The sequence below is a fragment of the Lynx canadensis genome, chromosome X (genome assembly GCF_007474595.2).
Source record: "Lynx canadensis isolate LIC74 chromosome X, mLynCan4.pri.v2, whole genome shotgun sequence".
Classification (NCBI taxonomy): Eukaryota; Metazoa; Chordata; class Mammalia; order Carnivora; family Felidae; genus Lynx; species Lynx canadensis.
This window is the reverse complement of record NC_044321.2, coordinates 17,920,255-17,939,747: the sequence shown is the minus strand read 5'-3', so window position 1 is coordinate 17,939,747 and position 19,493 is coordinate 17,920,255. Positions and strand designations below refer to the sequence as shown.

Sequence of the window (19,493 nt, the reverse complement as noted above, 5' to 3'; positions counted from 1 at the left end):
TGCAAGGGAAGTAAGATGTGTGTTTTTGTCAAGAAGTAGTATAAGGAATAGAAATACTTTTTTGTTGAGGGAAAGAAAATAATTTTGTCCTAAAGATAGTCTAGTTACTTACAGAGGAAAAACAGGACAAAATCTGAATGTATAGAAGAAAATTGTAAAGGTTTATGGAAAAAAATATTTGTAAAGAAATTTTATGTGTGGCTAGTATTGGCTAAGATTAGCATAAATTTAAGTAAGTAAAGGGGTTTTAATATCAAAAATAAACCGGTGCAAAATTAATATTTTGTCTTCTCTTTGTTAAAAGGACAAAAATTTCTTGAGCTACTGGTCCACTCCTAAGAGGAAACTATAAACAAAACTTTTTCTTTACCTTTAAAGTTTTTTGCCTAGAGAACTAGGATTCTGTGTTTTGTCAAAATAATTACTTATGTTTATCAAGTCTTCAATTACTTCAGAAAATTGAGTCTTAATATTTAAAGAGCTAAATTTTGCTCACAACTCTGTAACATTCTGCATTTGCCTTTCTAATCTTTTTATTGTCATTTTGGTTAAATGGGTAATTATATATTTTTTCATAATAATTTGTGATCCTATTTAATTAAATGTACATATATTTTAGTATCTTTGACATGTTTTCCAAAACCAAATTCTAAAATAAAGTCTTCTGGCTGCAATGTGAGGTGTTACAAAGGGCCCAGAGAACGTTTCAAAGATTTTGTGAGACATTAAACTAATTAAGCTTATTTGGTATGTTAAATTACATGGGAAGCATTGTCAAACAAGTAGTACTAAACCCTCTTAGGTTATATTTGTGTAAATATGTTATTAAAATAAGTGCTCGTGGCACCTGGGTGGCTCAGGCAATTAAGCGTCCGACTCTTCATTTCACCTCAGGTCATGATCTCACAGTTGGTGAGTTTGAGTCCCACACTGGGCTCCACGCTGACAGCATGGAGCCTGCTTCGGATCCTCTGTCTCCCCCTCTCTCCCTCTGGCCCTTCAGCACTCTCTTTCTCTCTCCCAAGATAAGGGGAAAAAGAAACCTTTAACAAAATAAATAAATAAAATAAGTGTTCTAAAAATTTTATGAGACTCCTAGAAATCCAATGTCCTGGTATGTTATTATCTTAAAGTGTTGTGTGTCACAGAAATAACCAAATTTCCCTGTCAACTGCACTGTAATGAACTTTAATCAGACCTTGTCATTTACAGTCACTGTTCTATTCTGAGGCTACTGCAAATGTGCTTCATCTTCACTGAGACTCATGAAAAGAACTCTGAGGACAAGTTTCTGATAACCTTAAGATCATAAAACTCAACTACATAAAAATTTCCAGAACTAATGGACAAACTGGATTTAAGCAGAACAGGAATTAATAACATGAGACTGAATGAACTGAAGACAACTGTAATTTTTATGACTCTCTGTTTAAAACATTGCTGACTTTTAAAATAATGCTTTACTTTTCCAGATTTAAGGAAACTTTTCTCTTAAGCTAACTGACTTACAGCAGTTTGATGAAATACACCTTAGTGAACAATTGAAACGTTTATTTTTTTTCTCCCTACCTGATCCTTCCAGATTCAGAAACTCAGTGAGTATTCCTATATTTTCATGGCAACATATTTTTTGCACAAGTTCAATAAGAATCTGTTCACCTTTTGACATGACACAATTGAAAACACTGGTTATATTACCAAGGCTTTGACTGGAACATCATATTTGAGACAGACATGTGTAAGACTCAGATATGACCAGACAGCTTTAAGGAACTAAGGTTGACTTTATGAAACCAGTAAAGCCCCTTAGAAATGTTAGCCTGATACCTTGCTTACTCGGTGAATAAAGAAGATAACTTTCTGGCAGGAACAAAAACCTCAAAATATGTGAGGGACCTGGAGAAGAGAATAGAATTAACTCAAATCCATCCGAACTGCAGGAGAAGTCTGATGGCAAATATTTGGCTTGGCTTCTGGCCTCAAAAGTCTGTTCAAAGTTCAATCTAGAGATTCCTTACAAAAAGTTCCAACAAAGCAGATTAAATAAAGAAAAAAGAAAAAAAGCCTTGGCCATCCCTGGTGTCTGACTAATTCCCAGGGCCAAGCAAATGGACCAGATTTCCAGAGCCATGAAGACAACAGGTAACATCCCAAAATATGGACTCATTTTCTCCTCCTCCTTCACTGGCTGAGCAGCTGTCAAGAACAAAGGCTGCATCTTCTGATACCTGGCAAACAAATACAGTATTGCCTCGAGAACTGATTGCTTCTCTAAGGTGCCCACAAGTATGTTTGGGGAGAAGCTTCCAGATCAAGTCAAGGAGCAGCTGTCCTTCTATGAAACTAGAGAGACTGCACAAAACAATCCAGATGCCAGGAAGGAGGCAAAAGTTCAGGCAGAAAAAGTGCTTGCTGAGATTTCTAGGAAGCTGTACAAACAGAAGAAAAAAGGCTTGAAGAAGAAAGCAAACTGCTAGCTGCAAGCGGCCTCCTGTCTTTGGAATACAGCAGTAGACCTCCCCTGATGAGTGTGAGGAGACAAGTGAAAGGCCCAAAAGAAGGAAAAAGCAAAAGCCCCAGGAAGTTCCTCACGAGAGTGGAAGGGAAAACTCATCTGTCTCTGTTTCTTTCTCTAAACCCAAGAACAAGAATTCTTTTTCCAAGGAGGAGCTGGTTACTGGTGACTTCAAAGAGAAGGCTGGCGGTGGAAGTCTTCCAAAGAGGAAGAAATCATTCCCCACAGAGCAACCAGTTAGAGAGGTTCCTGCAGAGGCAGGAAGCACGAGTGTCCCCAAGAAAAAGCAGAAGTTTTCTTCCAAGGAGGAGCTGCCCAGCAGTGGACCCAATGAGGCTGCTGGTAGTAAGAGCAGCTGCTCCAAGAAGTTCCAGAAGCTATCCCAGGAATATCAGAATGCACATTTCCATGGTAGAAACATAATCCAGGGTGATATTTCCTAACCCAACCAATCCTTTATATCCCAGTAAAACAAATTCAGAAGAAAAAAGACTAATAAAAAAATTAAAATTAAGAAGTCTTATGGTCAACTGTTATTCTTGCTATGCTTAAGTAAATGATCAGGCCAAGGTTTTTTGAAACTAAGCTTTTCACAAACAAATGAGTATTAAGTAGGCTATCTTTGGTTAAAAAAAATGAAGATGATTATAGACAAAATATGTTTCACTAAGATATTTGAGTAAATATTAAAGTCTAATACTGTTCATTATAAACTCAACTAGATCCAGATTCCTTCTAGTTTCCTCCAATGCCTGGCTACAACTCTCCAAATTAATGTTTTCAATTTTTCTCCCATCTTTCTGAGTTGGATTCATCTGAGAACTAAAACTACCCTTTATTCTAAAACCCTGAAAACTAAACATGAACAGCTTGATGTAAACTTCAGAGAAATCTCCAAAATAGCTTACATATCTGCTAACTTCACACCTGTTGCTCTGCAGGCCTTTCAAAAAGATCACATGAAACATTCAAACTACAAACTAGGAAAATCAGACTACCACTGCCTGTTCTCATTCTATCTAAAGATGCTTAATCTTGACATCTAGAAATCCTGAGACTCAAAGTGGTTTATAATTTGACCCAATCATTAACCATGGTCTTTCTTTTGTTTCCATACAAATGTCTCTTATTTAATACCTAATTGCCTGAACCATGGGCCTAACTCTGAGAACACACCTGTGTCACCACCTCCTAAAATGAGTTTAACTTAACTGACCTACTGTCAGGACTAAGAGACTGGTGCAACACGATGGAAGAACCTACCAACTCAACTTTTAATGTGTGAAACTTAAAGGAAGTTTCAGAGGAGGAAACTGTAGGGGTCAAGGGCAGTACACTCCAAGATGGCTCACTTTGGCAGGAACATTATTTTGAGTCAAAAGCAATCAAAACCCAGCAGATTCAGGAAAAGTTCTTGATCTCCCCCTCAACTACCTGCTTGTACCAAGAAAACAGCTATTCACAGAGAATGTATTCTTACATTCCCCTTCATGTAAGAAACATACCCACATAATAGGGCAAGCTTTGTTTTCCAAACATCTCTCACTTTCCTGCAAATGGTCTTTCTCCCCTTTGTATCCTCAGACCCTTAACCCACTCCTGAGCTCATAAAAGCCTTATGTTGCTTGACAGTCTTGGGAATTTCATGGCTGTGTAGATTCCCCATACTTATGAAATTAAATTTGGTTTATTATTATTACTCTGTCTCATGTCAATTTGATTCCTTATTCTGGCTGAAAGGACCTTGAAGGGCAGAGGAAATTCTTGCTCCCTGACAACTGAAACGTGTTCTGCAAATTTTATATTGTTGGTTTTATGATTTCATAGCTCATGTGGTATGATCTTTCACATAGGACTTCGTATCTCCTAAAACATACAGCAGATGCTCAATAAATCCATGTTTATCTATGCTTTTCTAGCCCTCTGGTGGTGTCTAGCAAAGAAATGAAATTGAATCTGAAATGGAATCAGCTGTATTTCTTTCATATATGCTGATGAAGGACAGTTATTGTAGCAGTTATTCCAAAAACAGGCTAAAGGAAATCAAACGACTTGGTAAGTTAGCTGGATTCATTCTGAGAGGGATGATACCAACATGGTACAGGGCAGATGGCTAACAGTGGTTTAAAATATATATATTGTATATCTGGTAGAAGAAAGGTAAAGAAAGGAAGAAAAAGAAAAAAATCTTCAAGGTTGATTGTGTGCATTAATCTTAAAACAATGTAATTTTAAGAAAATTCATAGGGGCGCCTGGGTGGCGCAGTCGGTTAAGCGTCCCACTTCAGCCAGGTCACGATCTCGCAGTCCGTGAGTTCGAGCCCCGCGTCAGGCTCTGGGCTGATGGCTCGGAGCCTGGAGCCTGTTTCCGATTCTGTGTCTCCCTCTCTCTCTGCCCCTCCCCCGTTCATGCTCTGTCTCTCTCTGTCCCAAAAATAAATAAAAAACGTTGAAAAAAAAATTTAAAGAAAATTCATAAAGCACAAAGGCAAATAGGCTTTCTGCTTTAATATATTTAGAAATTTTAAGTAGTATCTTAACAAGATAGATTCAAAAGTCTCCAGTGTCCCTACTGGTACAGAGTGGGACAAGTTTCCTTAAGTTGTTATCAGTTGATGAGTGACTGAAAAATGGAAACTGTTATCAAAAATTTATGTGGTTAACCCTGAAGAAATAGGTTGCAGTGTGAGGGAAGCTTCTAAACCTTTTCTTTCTGGTAATTGTCACTTTACTAAAAACAGACACATTATATAAATCAATGTACTAACATGTATTAATATTCATTATTTATACTGTAACTGGGTATTAAAATGAGTTTGAATTGGCTCCTGATAAAAATATAATAATGGCATGAAAATAAGAAGGGACCCATACTGAGTTGAGAGAAGTGGTCAAGCCAGAAAAACTAAGGATAGTTAGAAAATGCTGAGGTTTCTGGCTGCCGAGCAAGCTAATAAAATAAATCACACCAGTTCGTTGGGATTAACAAACTTGCGTAGCTATTAAATATGTTGCCAAAAGAAAAAAAGAATATCATGTTATTTGGGCCACAGACATGCTATAAAGCATGTTGGTCGGTGGTGCAAGAGCTTTTATCAAAAACCTTGAGACTGGGGTGGAGGTAATAAGGAGTAAGATCTTATTTACTAGATATGAACAGTTAGTCTGTGTTCAAATTTTCTAACTTGTCTTTTCCTGTTTCCTCCTTTCCTGCTCTAAGAGGGAATGAAGCAGAGACCAGAATAATATTTAGAAGCCAATCAGTCTCATAATGGTTTAGACTTTGGCTGTGGGTAAACTTCCCCCCGGCAAGTAACTGCCTGGTCACCCCCAAAATTCAGCTCTGTTGGAGAGCGTAAATGTTTTTTTTCAGTGAATGAATTTTTAGCACAGGGTCTTCTCAGTCCAAAGGTCTGATCAGATCTGCCTGACAAGACTGTGGCCGAAAACGTGTGGCCAAGGCAATAGTGTCCAACGTTACCCAGGACCAACAAAAAAGGTGGGCCAAATGTGTCGTGATCGTGGCAACACACTCAAAGACAGAGGCAAGAGTAGTGTCCACACTTACTTCAAAAGAATTCCCTATCAGCTATCTAAATTACTTGTTTTGGGGCGCCTGGGTGGCTCAGTCGGTTAAGCGTCCGACTTCAGCTCAGGTCATGATCTCGCAGTCCGTGAGTTTGAGCCCCGCGTTGGGCTCTTTTCTGACTGCTCAGAGCCTGGAGCCTGTTTCAGATTCTGTGTCTCCCTCTCTCTCTGCCCCTTCCCTGTTCATGCTCTGTCTCTCTCTGTCTCAAAAATAAATAAACGTTAAAAAAATTAAAAAATATATATTTAAATAAATAAATAAATAAATAAATAAATAAATAAATAAATAACTTGTTTTGCTGAATGTCATTTTGCCAAAGGTTGCTTAAAAAAGAGCTGTCAGGATGGGGGTCTGATGATGACCTTTGTTGTAACAAGATTTAGCCCACAGAGAGTTGTGAAACCTGGATCTGTTCTAGGAATTATATTTGGCTCCTTGAGTAGCTTCATGAGACTCTCCTATGAGCCAGATTTAGCATTAAATTATAGAGCAGGTTCTAGAATGTGGCCAGGTAGGTACGAGTATGAAAAGGATCTTTAACCCAACTGAAAGCTACTATAGTGAGCATGTATGCAGGACCAGGAGTAGCAATAACCCCGGGTACCTCCCTCATTCCCACTCTCTCAAAGAGAAATGAGAAAGAGGAGATTTTAGTGCAGGAGAGCTGCCACAGTCCAGGCCAGGATTTTGATGGCATAAACTCCTTCATTAGGATTAACCTCAAGCTTGACACATGGTAATAACAGTAGCTAACATTCACTGGGCACTTGCTATGCACCAGGCATTGTGCTACGCCTTCTATGTGGACCATCTCACTCGGTCCTCACCACAGACCTGACGTACTATTTGTATCCCTATCTGTGATTCACTGTAATGATGGCTTTAATTCTACACCCCTTCCTCTGTCCACGCCCTTTGCTGTATGACTCTGCACTTCCTCTCACTACAAGTGCAGGCCCGATGTCCCCACTCTGTCAATCCAGACCAGCCCCGTGGTGTGCTGTGGCCAACAGAATGCAGACCTGACCTCATGCCAGTTCTGAGCCTGGGCCTCAGGAGGCCTCATGTGTCTCTGCTTGCTCACTTGCACTTTTGCCACTGTTGTGAGAACACGCCCAGGCTAGCCAGCTGAAGGAAGTCCAACAGCTGGAGCAGAGCCGAACCATCTTGATCAGCTCTGCCAAAGCCAGCCTAGACCAGCCAAACCGCAGACATTTGAGAAGCCCAGCCAAAGTAACCAGAGCTGCCCAGGGGACCACCAACTGACTGCAGATGTATCAGCAATAACTGCCCACTGGTGAAGGCCACTGAGGTTTTGTGATTGATCATTACACAGCATTACTATAGCAGTAGAAACTGGTGTACCATTTATAAACAGGAAGATGGAGGCACAGAGACATTAATGAACTAACTTGCCCAAATGGATAGAAGTACAGCTGGCCTATGAGATGCTAATGCCACTTTGCAAAAAATGGGCAGAAAATGTAACTTCTATAGAAGGTCAATATTTTGTAACTACATTAAAAGGGCTTTTAAAACTCCTATCATTTTGGGTTGCCTTAATTCAGACAGGTCTTCAGCAAAGAACCAAAGAAACTGATCTTGACGTTATAGCTGATACCACTGACCAGACAAAAAGAGACAGGGATATGGTAGCCAGAGAGAATAGCCTTGCTTTACATGACTTGTACGGAAGGGAACTTGATCTATACAATGGCTGCCCAGTAGCAGCAACCACAAGGAAGGAAGAACCCCTCAGGATACGGGCATCACTATAATGCAGGACACTGACTTTCATGTGACTTCTGCCACCAACATTAGAGTTACATCTCATTTACTCAACCACTGAGAGAAATGGTGAGCAGGGGAATTGGAGAACATCAGTATTAATGGCAGTACATCAATTCAATTATCTTGGCTCACTAATGAGGTGAACTCCTAGTGTATGGAAGTTGCAAGTTCAAACTCCACCACGGCAATTGGACCCATGTGAGTACTTAAGTCTTTGGCGCCAGCTGCCATAGGATGGGATGGGAGGAGAAACCTGTTTGGGGGATAAGAATTACTACCGGAATTGGTCATACAGAACAGCCCAGAAAATTGGAAGATACTGTAGGTCATCTATGGCATTACTTGGGGACATGAACGCTGTCTTTACTAGAAAGGGAAAAAGAAATAAGCTACTAGAGCACAAGAGAAATTAGTGAATTGTTTTACACATTAAGTAAAGTCTTAATTCTTCACTTAATAAGGTCTAAATCTGAAGTGTAATAAAAGATTTGTTCCTCTTTAACTAGATTAACCTTCTGCATACAGAATGTTTTAGGGTATAAGAAGAGACTTGCAACTTTAGCTTTGATTTGAGAATTGACCAAGGCTCTTTTCCTGACCAAACTTTAGACAGGTTCCTCTAAGCCCTCTTCTTGACTAGGTCTTGACCTTGGCCCCATTCTGTCCTTGCCAAGCCTGCACAGCCCAGTTTCAGCAAGAATCCTGGTCAATTTAGAGAGAATCCCCCACCCTTGATATCAGAGCCCCCTCCATTTCTGATCAAATTCCCCATCCTCTACCCTTGATATCTGATCACACTGGTCTGCCTTCAGCAAAAGTCCCCTTACTTCTGATGTTTCATCTTAGTAATTTTCCATTCACTGACTCCCTGGTTCAGTTTGTTGGATGTAAAACCCCATGGGTCTTTGCTCTATTCGGAGTTGAGCCTAATCTCTCCCACCTCTGTGATAGTTTTAGCATTTTTTACAATAGTACTGAATAAAATCTTCCTTACCATTTTAACAAGTATCAGAATACTTTTTTTTTTCTTTAACAGTGTTCACTCTGTAACAAAAATATAGGGGTGCCTGGGTGGCTCACATCATGATTTCACAGTTCATGAGTTCAAACCCCACATCAGGCTCTCTGCTGTCATCACAGAGCCTGCTTTGGATCCTCTGTCCCCCGCTTTCTCTGCCCCTCCCTCACTTTCTCTCTCTCAAAAATAATAAACATAAAACAAAACAAAAACATATAAAATATGTGATACCAGCAAAAAAAAAAAAACATGCCTATTGGTAGAAGTGAGATACATGAACAAAGATAAGTAGATTTTGGGGACACAGTGTCTATAATGAATAAAATGATATGGTTTATTTTTTATTTTTTTAATATTTATTTAATTTTGAGAGAGCACAAGCAGGAGAGGGGGGACAGAGGATCCAAAGCAGGCTCTGTGCTGACAGCAGGGAGCCCGATGTGGGGCTTGAACTGATGAACTGTAAAATCATGATCTGAGCTGAAGTCAGATGCTCAACCCACTGAGTCACCCAGGTGGCCAAAATGATATGGTTTAACACAGAAGAACAACACAGCCAAAATGTTCAAATGGGAAACCAACTTCACCGAATTTTCTAGAAAATACAGTTAAAGCTGAAATTTTTTTTTTTGCATTAATACTTAATAGAAAATTGTTCTTTGATGTACATGTTCACATTTCTGTCTTGGTAACTAAAGAATTATGAACATTTTTTAAAAGCCTTTTTTGATGAGAAATCTTACAGAGCTTTGGGTCACCATTCCAGACATCAGGGATCACTCCTCAGAATGATATACATAGAAAATACTGGAGGGGCGCCTGGGTGGCTCAGTCCGTTAAACATCCGACTTCAGCTCAGGTCATGATTCCGTGGTCCGTGAGTTCGAGCCCCATGTCGAGCTCTGTGCTGACAGCTCAGAGCCTGGACCCTGTTTCATATTCTGTGTCTCCCTCTCTCTCTCTGACCCTCCCCCGTTCATGCTCTGTCTCTGTCTCAAAAATAAATTAAAAAAAAAAACATTAAAAAAAGAAAATACTGGAAATTGAACTCAGTGTATAGACTGGGCCAAAGATATACCTAGAAAAGTTGCTCTGAGATGAAATCTCTGATAGCATCTGAATTAGCCTGTTTCTTATTGTTTTCCTCTTCTGAAAACTGTGTGAACATAAAAATGCAATGTCAACTGGTTGGACTTAAATTAAGCTTTCACTATATTTGTCTTTAAAATATTGAAATATTGGGAGGGGGCACCTGTGTGGTTCAGTTTGTTAAGTGTCCGACTTCAGCTCAGGTCATGATCTCATGGTTTGTGGGTTCAAGTCCCACATCATGCTCTGTGTTGACAGCTCAGAACCTGGAGCCTGCTTCAGATTCTGTGTTCTCTCTCTCTCTCTCCCCCTCCCCTGCTTGCATTATATCTCTGTCTCTCAAAAATGAATAAACATAAAAAAATTTGTTTAAATTAAAAAAAATATTGAAATAATAGGAGCAAATCTATTTCAATTGTTTCCTATCTCTAAAACACTAAGAAATAAACAGGTGCCTTTTATTTTTATAAGACCTTAATATATAATAAGTAATTTCCTGATAAGGGTGTATTAATTATTAAACAAGCCACTTAGAAGTCTCCTCATTATGACTGGTTTCCTCATTCTAGACAAGACATAAAATTGGTGCAGATTCAAGTGATTTTTCAGAGAGAAGCAGGGGAATAAAGCACTAGTTTAAAGCTACACTGTCTAGGCATGAACCCCACCTAAAACATTTGTTAGCTGTATGACACTGAGGTTAAACTCTTTGAGCCTCAGTTTCCTCATTTGGAAAATGGGGGGCAGTAATAGCGGTTATGGGACCATTATGTGGATTAAATGAGTTTATGTATTAAAAGCACTTAGAAGAGTACGAGATATCCAGTTAAACCTCAATAAAAGTTAGCTACTTTATTATTATTGCCAGTTTCTTAAAGCATAAAAACCCTTACCAGTGCAATCACAATAGGCCCATGGTGACCATTCCTTCTCTTCCTGGCTGTCGTTGGAATCTATACCTACCCTTCATGGATGGGGATACCCACCTGGGGCCTTTACTGATATATTTCAGGTCTGAATCATCATTAATAATAAAAAAAGGAAGGGGCACATGGCTGGCTCAGTCAATAAAGAGTGTGACTCTTGATCTCAGGGTCATGAGTTTGAGCCCTACTTTCGGAGTAGAGATTATTTTAAAAATAATAGTAATAATAAAAATAATAAGGAAATGGAAAAGCAAAATATCAAGTGATACTTTAGACATACTTCACACACACACACACACACACACACACACACACACACCCTTAATCTCCTGTCATTTATTTTTTTTAATGTTTTTATTTATTTTTGAGAGAGACAGAGAAAGAAAGAGAGCATAAGCAGGGGAGGGGCAGAGAGAGAGGTAACACACTCTATTTATAGTGACAATACATCATGAATTCTTTGAGGAGTCCCACTTCATATCCTGTGTATAACTTTCCATAAAAGCAACCTGTTAAATGTTTAGTTAACATGCAGTATTTTTAATTAAACATGGTCTTCCAAATAAGATTAAAGAAACAAGGTCGGTAATAGACAAGGTCCTGATATTTGGTTCTGCAGACTAAGGAGAGAGAATGCAAACATAAAAGGCACAAAATGATATCCCCAGGACATATTTCATTTTGCCTCCAAAGTACTGACAAAGATTTTAAATGTGGGAGATTTCACATAAGAATCTCTTCTTCTGGGCACCTGGGTAACTCAGGGGGTTAAGCATATGTCTCTTGATTTCAGCTCAGGTCATGATCTCACAGTTCATGAGATCGAGACCCTTATCAGGCTATGCACTGACAGCGCAGAGCATGCTTGGGATTCTCTCTCTGCTCCACCCCTAGTCACACAATCTCTCTCTCTCTCTCTCAAAATAAATAAACACTTAAAAGAATCCTTATTTCTGACTTCTCTCAAAAAACAAAAACAAAGTTTAAAAAAAAAAAAGCCACACACACAAACCAGAAACCTAGCAAGGCAGGCATCTTTCATGAAAATAGCCTGAGCTGAATCCCAGATAGCACATTCTTTCCTATTCACCACTACTGTGTCCCAGACACCAAGGTCCAGAGGCAATTACTACTTATCATTAGACTTACCCTGGCTTTTGCTGACACCTAGCCAGCTTTACTCCTGTATGTTATTTAATGTTACTCACTGCCTATGTTTAAGCTTGGAACCCCTGGCTTTCAGCCTGACCAAGTCCTTTGCAACTTCAAGGCACCGAATGCCTTTAACTTATAGACTCCACTCCACCCAGTCTATGCGCCAGTGAGAACCAAGATTCCCAGGTGCTAACCTCAGAGCAGCATCTGGAATTTATCTCCTCCTCTAAGATCATATACCAGGGAACCTGAAACATCCTCACCAAATAGCAGCTTGACTCCAACTCAAAACCCTGGTTCCCAAGCCATGAATCCTGGTATTGCTTGAGTCCATCCCCTCTGATATCAGAGGCCTGCATGAAACCCAGTTGGTCAGGGACCAATGACCCTGCCCTCCCAAACCTGGCTCTAAGCACACACTCACCCAAGGACTAAGCCCCATCACATGGAACTCAAGGGATCCCTCTTCAATTCTTTAAATAGGCACTGTCCAATATGGTAACTACATGTCCAACACGGTAGCCACAAGTGGCCAATGAACACTTGAAATGTGGCTAGTCTGAAGTGAGATGTGCCATAAGTATAAAATACACGTGCGATTTCAAAGACTTTTAGGGGTGCCTGGGTGGCTCAGTCAGTTAAGCGTCTGACTGGCTAAGGTCATGATCTCACAGTTCATGAGCTCGAGCCCCACGGTGGGCTCTTTGCTGATAGCTCAGAGCCTGGAGTCTGCTTCAGATTCTGTGTCTCCCTCTCTCTGCCCCTCATCCACTCCCGCTCTGTCTCTGTTTCTCAGTCAAAAATAAATAGACATTTAAAAATATATAACATTTATACTTATTACCTGTTGAAATAATAACATTTTGGATATACTTGGTTGAACAAAATATATTATAACTAATTCCATTTGTTTCCTTTTACTTTTTTAATGAGGCTGCTAGAAAATGTAAAATCACATATGTGGCTCATATTCAAGTTCTTTTGGCTGGTGCCACTTTAGGTAACAAAGACAACCACTGTCCAAAGAGTTTTGCAACTTCCTATTCTTACTCAACTGGCCTGTCCCACAGCTAGTCCCACATGAGTTAAGGCCCCATCCCACTCTCTGAAAGGCACGAGATTCTTCCACATGCCCTCTTTGGGTACTTTTGCACTGAACAATTCTCCTTTTTGTACATGCTATTCTTCCCATTTCTAATTAAAATGGTGAAACTCCCATAGTTATGTGTGAGTGAATTAGTCTGAATGTGTATGTGTGTGCCTGTGTGAACATGCACACTTGCATATGGGAAATGGAAAAGAAATAGCAACTTGGAATTGTGTGTTTTCCCCAGTGAAGAGAACCTTGGTTGGTGGTGGGGGGACGGGCCTTCTCCTCTACAAAGAAAACCCCAAAGTGAACTGCTCAGGTCATTGGGTCAACCCCACCATTAAGAGGCTATAGAAACAGATACTGAGAAGTAGGAAGTCCTTTGGAGGAACCTAGGTACCAGTTTTCAAAGGAAAACTAATCAGTTAAAGGGGAAAAAACAAACAAACAAGAAGCCTGGAGGCCCCCACACAGGGTTTGACAAAGTCCATTTCAAACAATGTAAACAAGGAAATTTTCAATGATTTGAAAAACTGAAGCAGTTACTTGCATTAATGCAACAGGCTTAGGTAAACAAAGTACTGCAGTCTGAGTCACCAGCAGACCCTGCTTACATTAATCACCAGGAACGAGAGTCTGGTGGTAACTACCTAAGAAAATAAATGATACAAAGGTCTTGCTACTCCAAGTGTGGTCCCTGGACCAGCAACATCAGCACGACTTGGGAGCTTGTTATGCAAGTTCTTAGGTCCTAACCCAGACCTAAGGTAAAAAGATCCTTGGTAAAATGCCATGAGATTTTGCATTTTTACAAGATCCTCATTTGATTGGTGTACACATTATAGTCTGACAAGTACCTGAAATGTAACCTTCTGAATGTATTCATATGCTTAGCGATCTTTTTTGTAAATCAAACAATGGCAGCCTTCCTTCTGAGTTAGAGTCTCTGGAATTTGTCCCACTGGGGATCTTTCTGGGTTGTTTTTTTTTTTTTCTTTTTTTCTCCTTTGGGCTGTAGTTAATAACACAGAATGTTTTTCAAGTAAATCAGTGGTTCCAGGTGGTTCTTGGATGAGAGCCCTGTAACAACGCTATAAAAAGCCAGGTATTTCTCTTATAAGTTTCCAACTTAAGTAGTCCCTGAGGCAAATCGCTCAGCTTAAGGGAGGCAAACAATTTATGTAAAATAGATGAGTATCTGCGTTACTATCCCACCACTTCCATGTCCCGTGTATATCAAAATAAGGGGGAAAAGGGCCAAAATCCACTTTATTTTAGAATATTGCACCCTGACACATGAAAAGGGGAGTGTCATACCAAAACTGAGAAAAACAAATTAATCCACATACCTTTCATATTACTTAAAACACTTCTACTGCCAAAAAAAAATACACAAAAACAAAAAAAACCTTCGTTATGCCTTGTTTTTATATCCTTCCCAGAGCTTATAATGTTACCTCTGTGAATATCTGATAAATTCTCAATCCATTTACTCTAAGCAAGGAGTGAAAGAAAACACACAATGGGAATATTGAGTATTTTGAAATAAGACATTAATTCTCCAGTGGAATTATTTGCAAGGAAACTTGCAGGTTCAAATATAGTCTCAAACTTAGCAGAAAATTCCTCCAAAGTATCAAAAAAACAGCCATAATCCTGGTAAATATACTTAGGTTTATGGTATTCCAAGGCAAACTTCAGGAAATACATAGTTATGTATCGTACGGGCCAAGGGCAAACAGCCCGAAGATGGGCCACTTTGGCAAGATTATTTTGAGTCAAAAGCAATCAAAACCTAGCAGATTCAGAAAAGCTCTTTACATGGGGCGCCTGGGTGGCGCAGTCGGTTAAGCGTCCGACTTCAGCCAGGTCACGATCTCGCGTTCCGTGAGTTCGAGCCCCGCGTCAGGCTCTGGGCTGATGGCTCAGAGCCTGGAGCCTGTTTCCGATTCTGTGTCTCCCTCTCTCTCTGCCCCTCGCCCGTTCATCCTCTGTCTCTCTCTGTCCCAAAAATAAATAAACGTTGAAAAAAAAAAAAAAAGAAAAGCTCTTTACCTTACCCCTCAGCTGCCCACATTTACAATGGAAAGGGGAGCCTGTACCTGGAAGACAGTTAGTAACAAAGACTCCTCAGTACCTGAGTAATCTATTCGTACAGCAGGGCCACCTTTGTTTTCCAAACATGTCCCTGTCCTGAGCTCAGGAGGTCCTAGAAGCCTCATCTTGCTGGTCTTTAAAATGTCATGTCTGTGTGGATTCTCATATAAAACTAAACGTGGATTTCTCCTGTTAATCTGTCTCATGTCAATTTGATTCTTGGTCCACCTAAAAGGACCTTGAAGGGCAGAGGAAATTCTTCCTCCCCAACCGTATCAACACATAATACCACACAGTTGGTACTATATAGCAGCACATAATACCAACCATTTGAATTGTCATGACTTAACCGGCTTTATGCGTTTGCCTTTAAAATCAGTGTTTGTGGACCTCCTGCATCCAAGTTGCTCATGTATTCGTATCTGAATGACTACAACAGATTGTTATTAGTGAAGGGGAGCAAAATATACCACCCCAAAATACACCTCTTTGGCATACTGTTTATTTTGGTCTGATTATTTTTGAGAAGGTGCAGACACGGGAATCTCTCAAAACAGAGTAGAAGTTATTCTTTTGTGAGAGAAATTAACATTTATGAGGGAAATCTCCAATGTAAGGGCATCTTCCTCCCTGTACCAGCAAGAGGAGGATGACTCTATCTCTAGAAACTTTGATCAATGGAGAAAGCATGGACTTAAATCTGCAGAATAACCTTCCCTGTGTTTACTGTGCTTTTCCAGGTAACCTACCCAAACCAACCTGCCCACCCCTGTCCCCACATCTTCTCATCTTTTTCCTTAGCTGGGGATGGTAATTAAAGCCATGGCTTGAGCCATTTCTAGGAGTTCCTCAGTTTTCCTGGGTCTCTTCCTTGTAATTAAGAGATATGCACATTATTAAACTTGTTTGTTTTTCTCTTGTTAATCTTTTATCACAGTGGGGTCTCAAGAATCTAGAGGGGTGGAGGGAAATTCTTTTTCCTCCCCTACACCAGTTAATTGTGCCTTGGTATTTTGCTTCATGACATTTGTAAACCATAATGCATCACAAAGAAAATGCACACACACCCCCAAAAAAAACCCACCGTGGCTAAATCTAAATTTCTTTTTTTTTTTTTTTTAATTTTTTTTTTCAACGTTTATTTATTTTTGGGACAGAGAGAGACAGAGCATGAACGGGGGAGGGTCAGAGAGAGAGGGAGACACAGAATCGGAAACAGGCTCCAGGCTCTGAGCCATCAGCCCAGAGCCCGACGCGGGGCTCGAACTCACGGACCGCGAGATCGTGACCTGGCTGAAGTCGGACGCTTAATCAACTGCGCCACCCAGGCGCCCCTAAATTTCTAATTCAAAATATAGCCTCTCCTCCAGTGCAGCTGAAACAAATGAAGAAGAACACACCGCAAAGGTGAGGATTCTTTAAATTCATAACCTCCAGCTGCATCTAGACCCTTACTGCCTCTGGGCAACCATATTTCCTCAGTTTACTCACTTTCCTGCTCCCCTGGACAACTATTTCGTATCTTTTCCTCTCTCCTCCAACTATAAATCCCAACCTCTGTCCTCAAGTCAAGACTCATACCCTACTGCTTCCTTGACATCTCCAATTGGAAGTCTGATAACACCTCAAGTTCAACATGGTCACAACTAACTCCCTGATCTCTCCCAAACCCAAACCTGGTTTCCCACAGCATTCTTCTTCTCGGTTAAGAGCAACCCCATGCTTCCACTGAATAAGACTCAAAGCTCTCACTCTTGGATCCCTTAATGAATCTGTCAGCAAATTATGTTGGTTCTACTTCAGAATATATTCAGAATCTAATCTCTTTCCACAACTGCCACTGCTACCACCTGGCTCAAGCTACCATCATCTCTCACCTGGTCCCTCCAACAGTCTTCTAGCTAGTCTGCTGACTTCTGTCCTTGACTCCCTAGTCTCTTCTCAACACAGAAGGAGTCAACATAAGTCAGGTTACATTAGGCCTCTGCTCAAATGCCTGCATTGGCTCCCCACTGCACTCAGGATTAAAGTCCACAGTGGTCCACAGGCCTTACAAAACGCTACCATCCTCTTACTAATGCTCTGCCTGCGGCACCTACTTCTTACCCTCACTCACTCCGCTCCAGCCCCCTGGCTCTCCCTGCTATTCCTTGAGCCTTCCAGGCACAACCCAGCCATAGGACTTTTGTTTAATTTTTTTAATGTTTATTTATTTTTGAGAGAGACAGAGAAAGAGAGAGAGAGAGAGCACACAAGACAGAGGGAGACACAGAATCTGAAAAGCAGGCTCCAGGCTCTGAGCTATCAGCACAGAGCCCGATGTGGGGCTTAAACCCATGAACCATGAGATCATGACCTGAGCTGAAGTTGGACTCTTAACTGACCGAGCCACCTAGGCACCTCCCAGCCATAGGAATTTTGCCTTAGCTAATCCTTCCACCTACCACACTAAAACAGATAGATACCACATCTAAGTCTCACATTCTACAAATTTTTGCCAAATGTCATCCTCACAGCGAGGCTTTTTGTGACCACCCTATTTAATCCTACAACCACCCCCCCCCAACACACCCTCACCTTACAGCTCTCCCAATTCCTCTCTACTCTGATTTCCTTTTTTCTTTTTTCTAGGGTTTACCCATCTTGCAACACATTTGTCTGTCCCCCCACTGATCAGACTCAATGATGTCAGGGATCTTTGATCTGTTCTCTGCTGTATCCCAAGTCCCTTAGAACAGTGCCTGGCATATAATAGGTATTCAACAAGTATCTGTTGAGTAGGTGAATGAAACTAAATCTCATGTTTTATTAGCAGAAAGACCTGGTTGGGCCATTATGCGATTACAGCAACTACAAATCACCACAGATCACAGGTACAGGAAAGCTCATTACACTCCTCATTCCTTTTTTGTATATGCTTAGGAATTTCTGAAATAAATGGATTTCTTCTTAAGTTAATGAAAAAATAGACACAGAGTGTCATCTCTGAAATAAATGTCAACGTTGTGAAGCTTCCAGAAAACAGCATAAGTAGAAAAAAAACCCTGCATTTTATTTCTATTTCTAAACCATTTAATAGTTGTTAAATATACTACAAATCACTTCACCTCTGGGTCTCCAGCTTCCTCATCTCTATAACAAAGAAGCCTGATTAGGAAACCTTTACCTTTTGTAATTACACTAGTCTAGTATCTAATCATAAAATTGTCTAGGCTGTCTCTGTTCCTAAGCATTGATTTTACACATTTAACTTCCCCAGGAGAAATTCAGATTCTAGGTGACATGATTTCATGCTTGTTTTCTCACTTCTAAATTTTCTTAATTTCCACGGCTATATTCTAGGTTTGAGTTTTTAGTTAATATTGTACTGTAGGAATTCCTCTTTGAAGCCAAACTATTATTATCTTTCTAGATCCATCACTTCAAGAGCTAGAAGGCTGACACCAGCCTGCTGACCACATCCATATGAGATCTGGTGGACTGCCACTGTTTTTACCAGTGGGGGGGGGGGGGCAGCACTTACCATTTCCTTCTTATCTTCCTTGAAGTGCACATCCACAAACATTTTTCCAACAACATAAGGGAGGGCACTTTCGATAAAATTTACACATTTGTCCCACTGAGGCAACAAAGTCGTGGTCCCCTGAATTACCTGTGGGAAATAATTGATCCAGATTGGGGTTTGCTTGGATAAAACCTTTTGCTGAACAAAATTCAAACAACATGAAGAAAACAGTCTCCAACACAATGCACACCCCAACCCGCATACGTGCGTCAGATGGTAGGGCCAATGGTGAAATGACATGAAGAAATAAATTCTGCTTGTCTCTAGTTATATTTAAAAGTGAATGAAAATATTTTGACGGTGAAAATAATGTATTTATCCCTTCCTTTCAATTTTCCCCTTAAATGAAGGATTAGGACAACGGTATAGCTTTTCTATCCAAGTGTCTAGATAGTCTTTAACACCTACTGATAACTGAAGTTCTGCTAGGAAAGGTCTAATATCAACCAGTGATCAAAGTTCCTGCCCAGTGAGGGCTTCCCCCGCTCTGGGCAGTACACTTACAAGTCCATTGAGAACAGGGCCCACTGTGAACAACACAAAAGGCATATTTACATTGTGTCATAGCAAAGGACACACCCAGAACCAAGTGAAAAACAGATGTAAATGCTTTTTCCATCTGTCCCAATTAAGCCATTACAAGAAAACATTTACAAAC

General features: G+C 40.3%; 1 protein-coding gene across 1 annotated transcript in view; it reads right to left on the bottom strand.

Annotated features, from left to right (window-relative positions):
* The window catches only part of PHEX (phosphate regulating endopeptidase homolog X-linked), a 228,066-nt gene that overhangs the window by 138,592 nt on the left and 69,981 nt on the right, over positions 1-19,493 (bottom strand). The window contains exon 13 of the mRNA XM_032592115.1: positions 18,794-18,922. Within this exon, the coding sequence (XP_032448006.1) occupies positions 18,794-18,922 (129 nt within the window). The remainder of the gene's footprint in view (positions 1-18,793; positions 18,923-19,493) is intronic.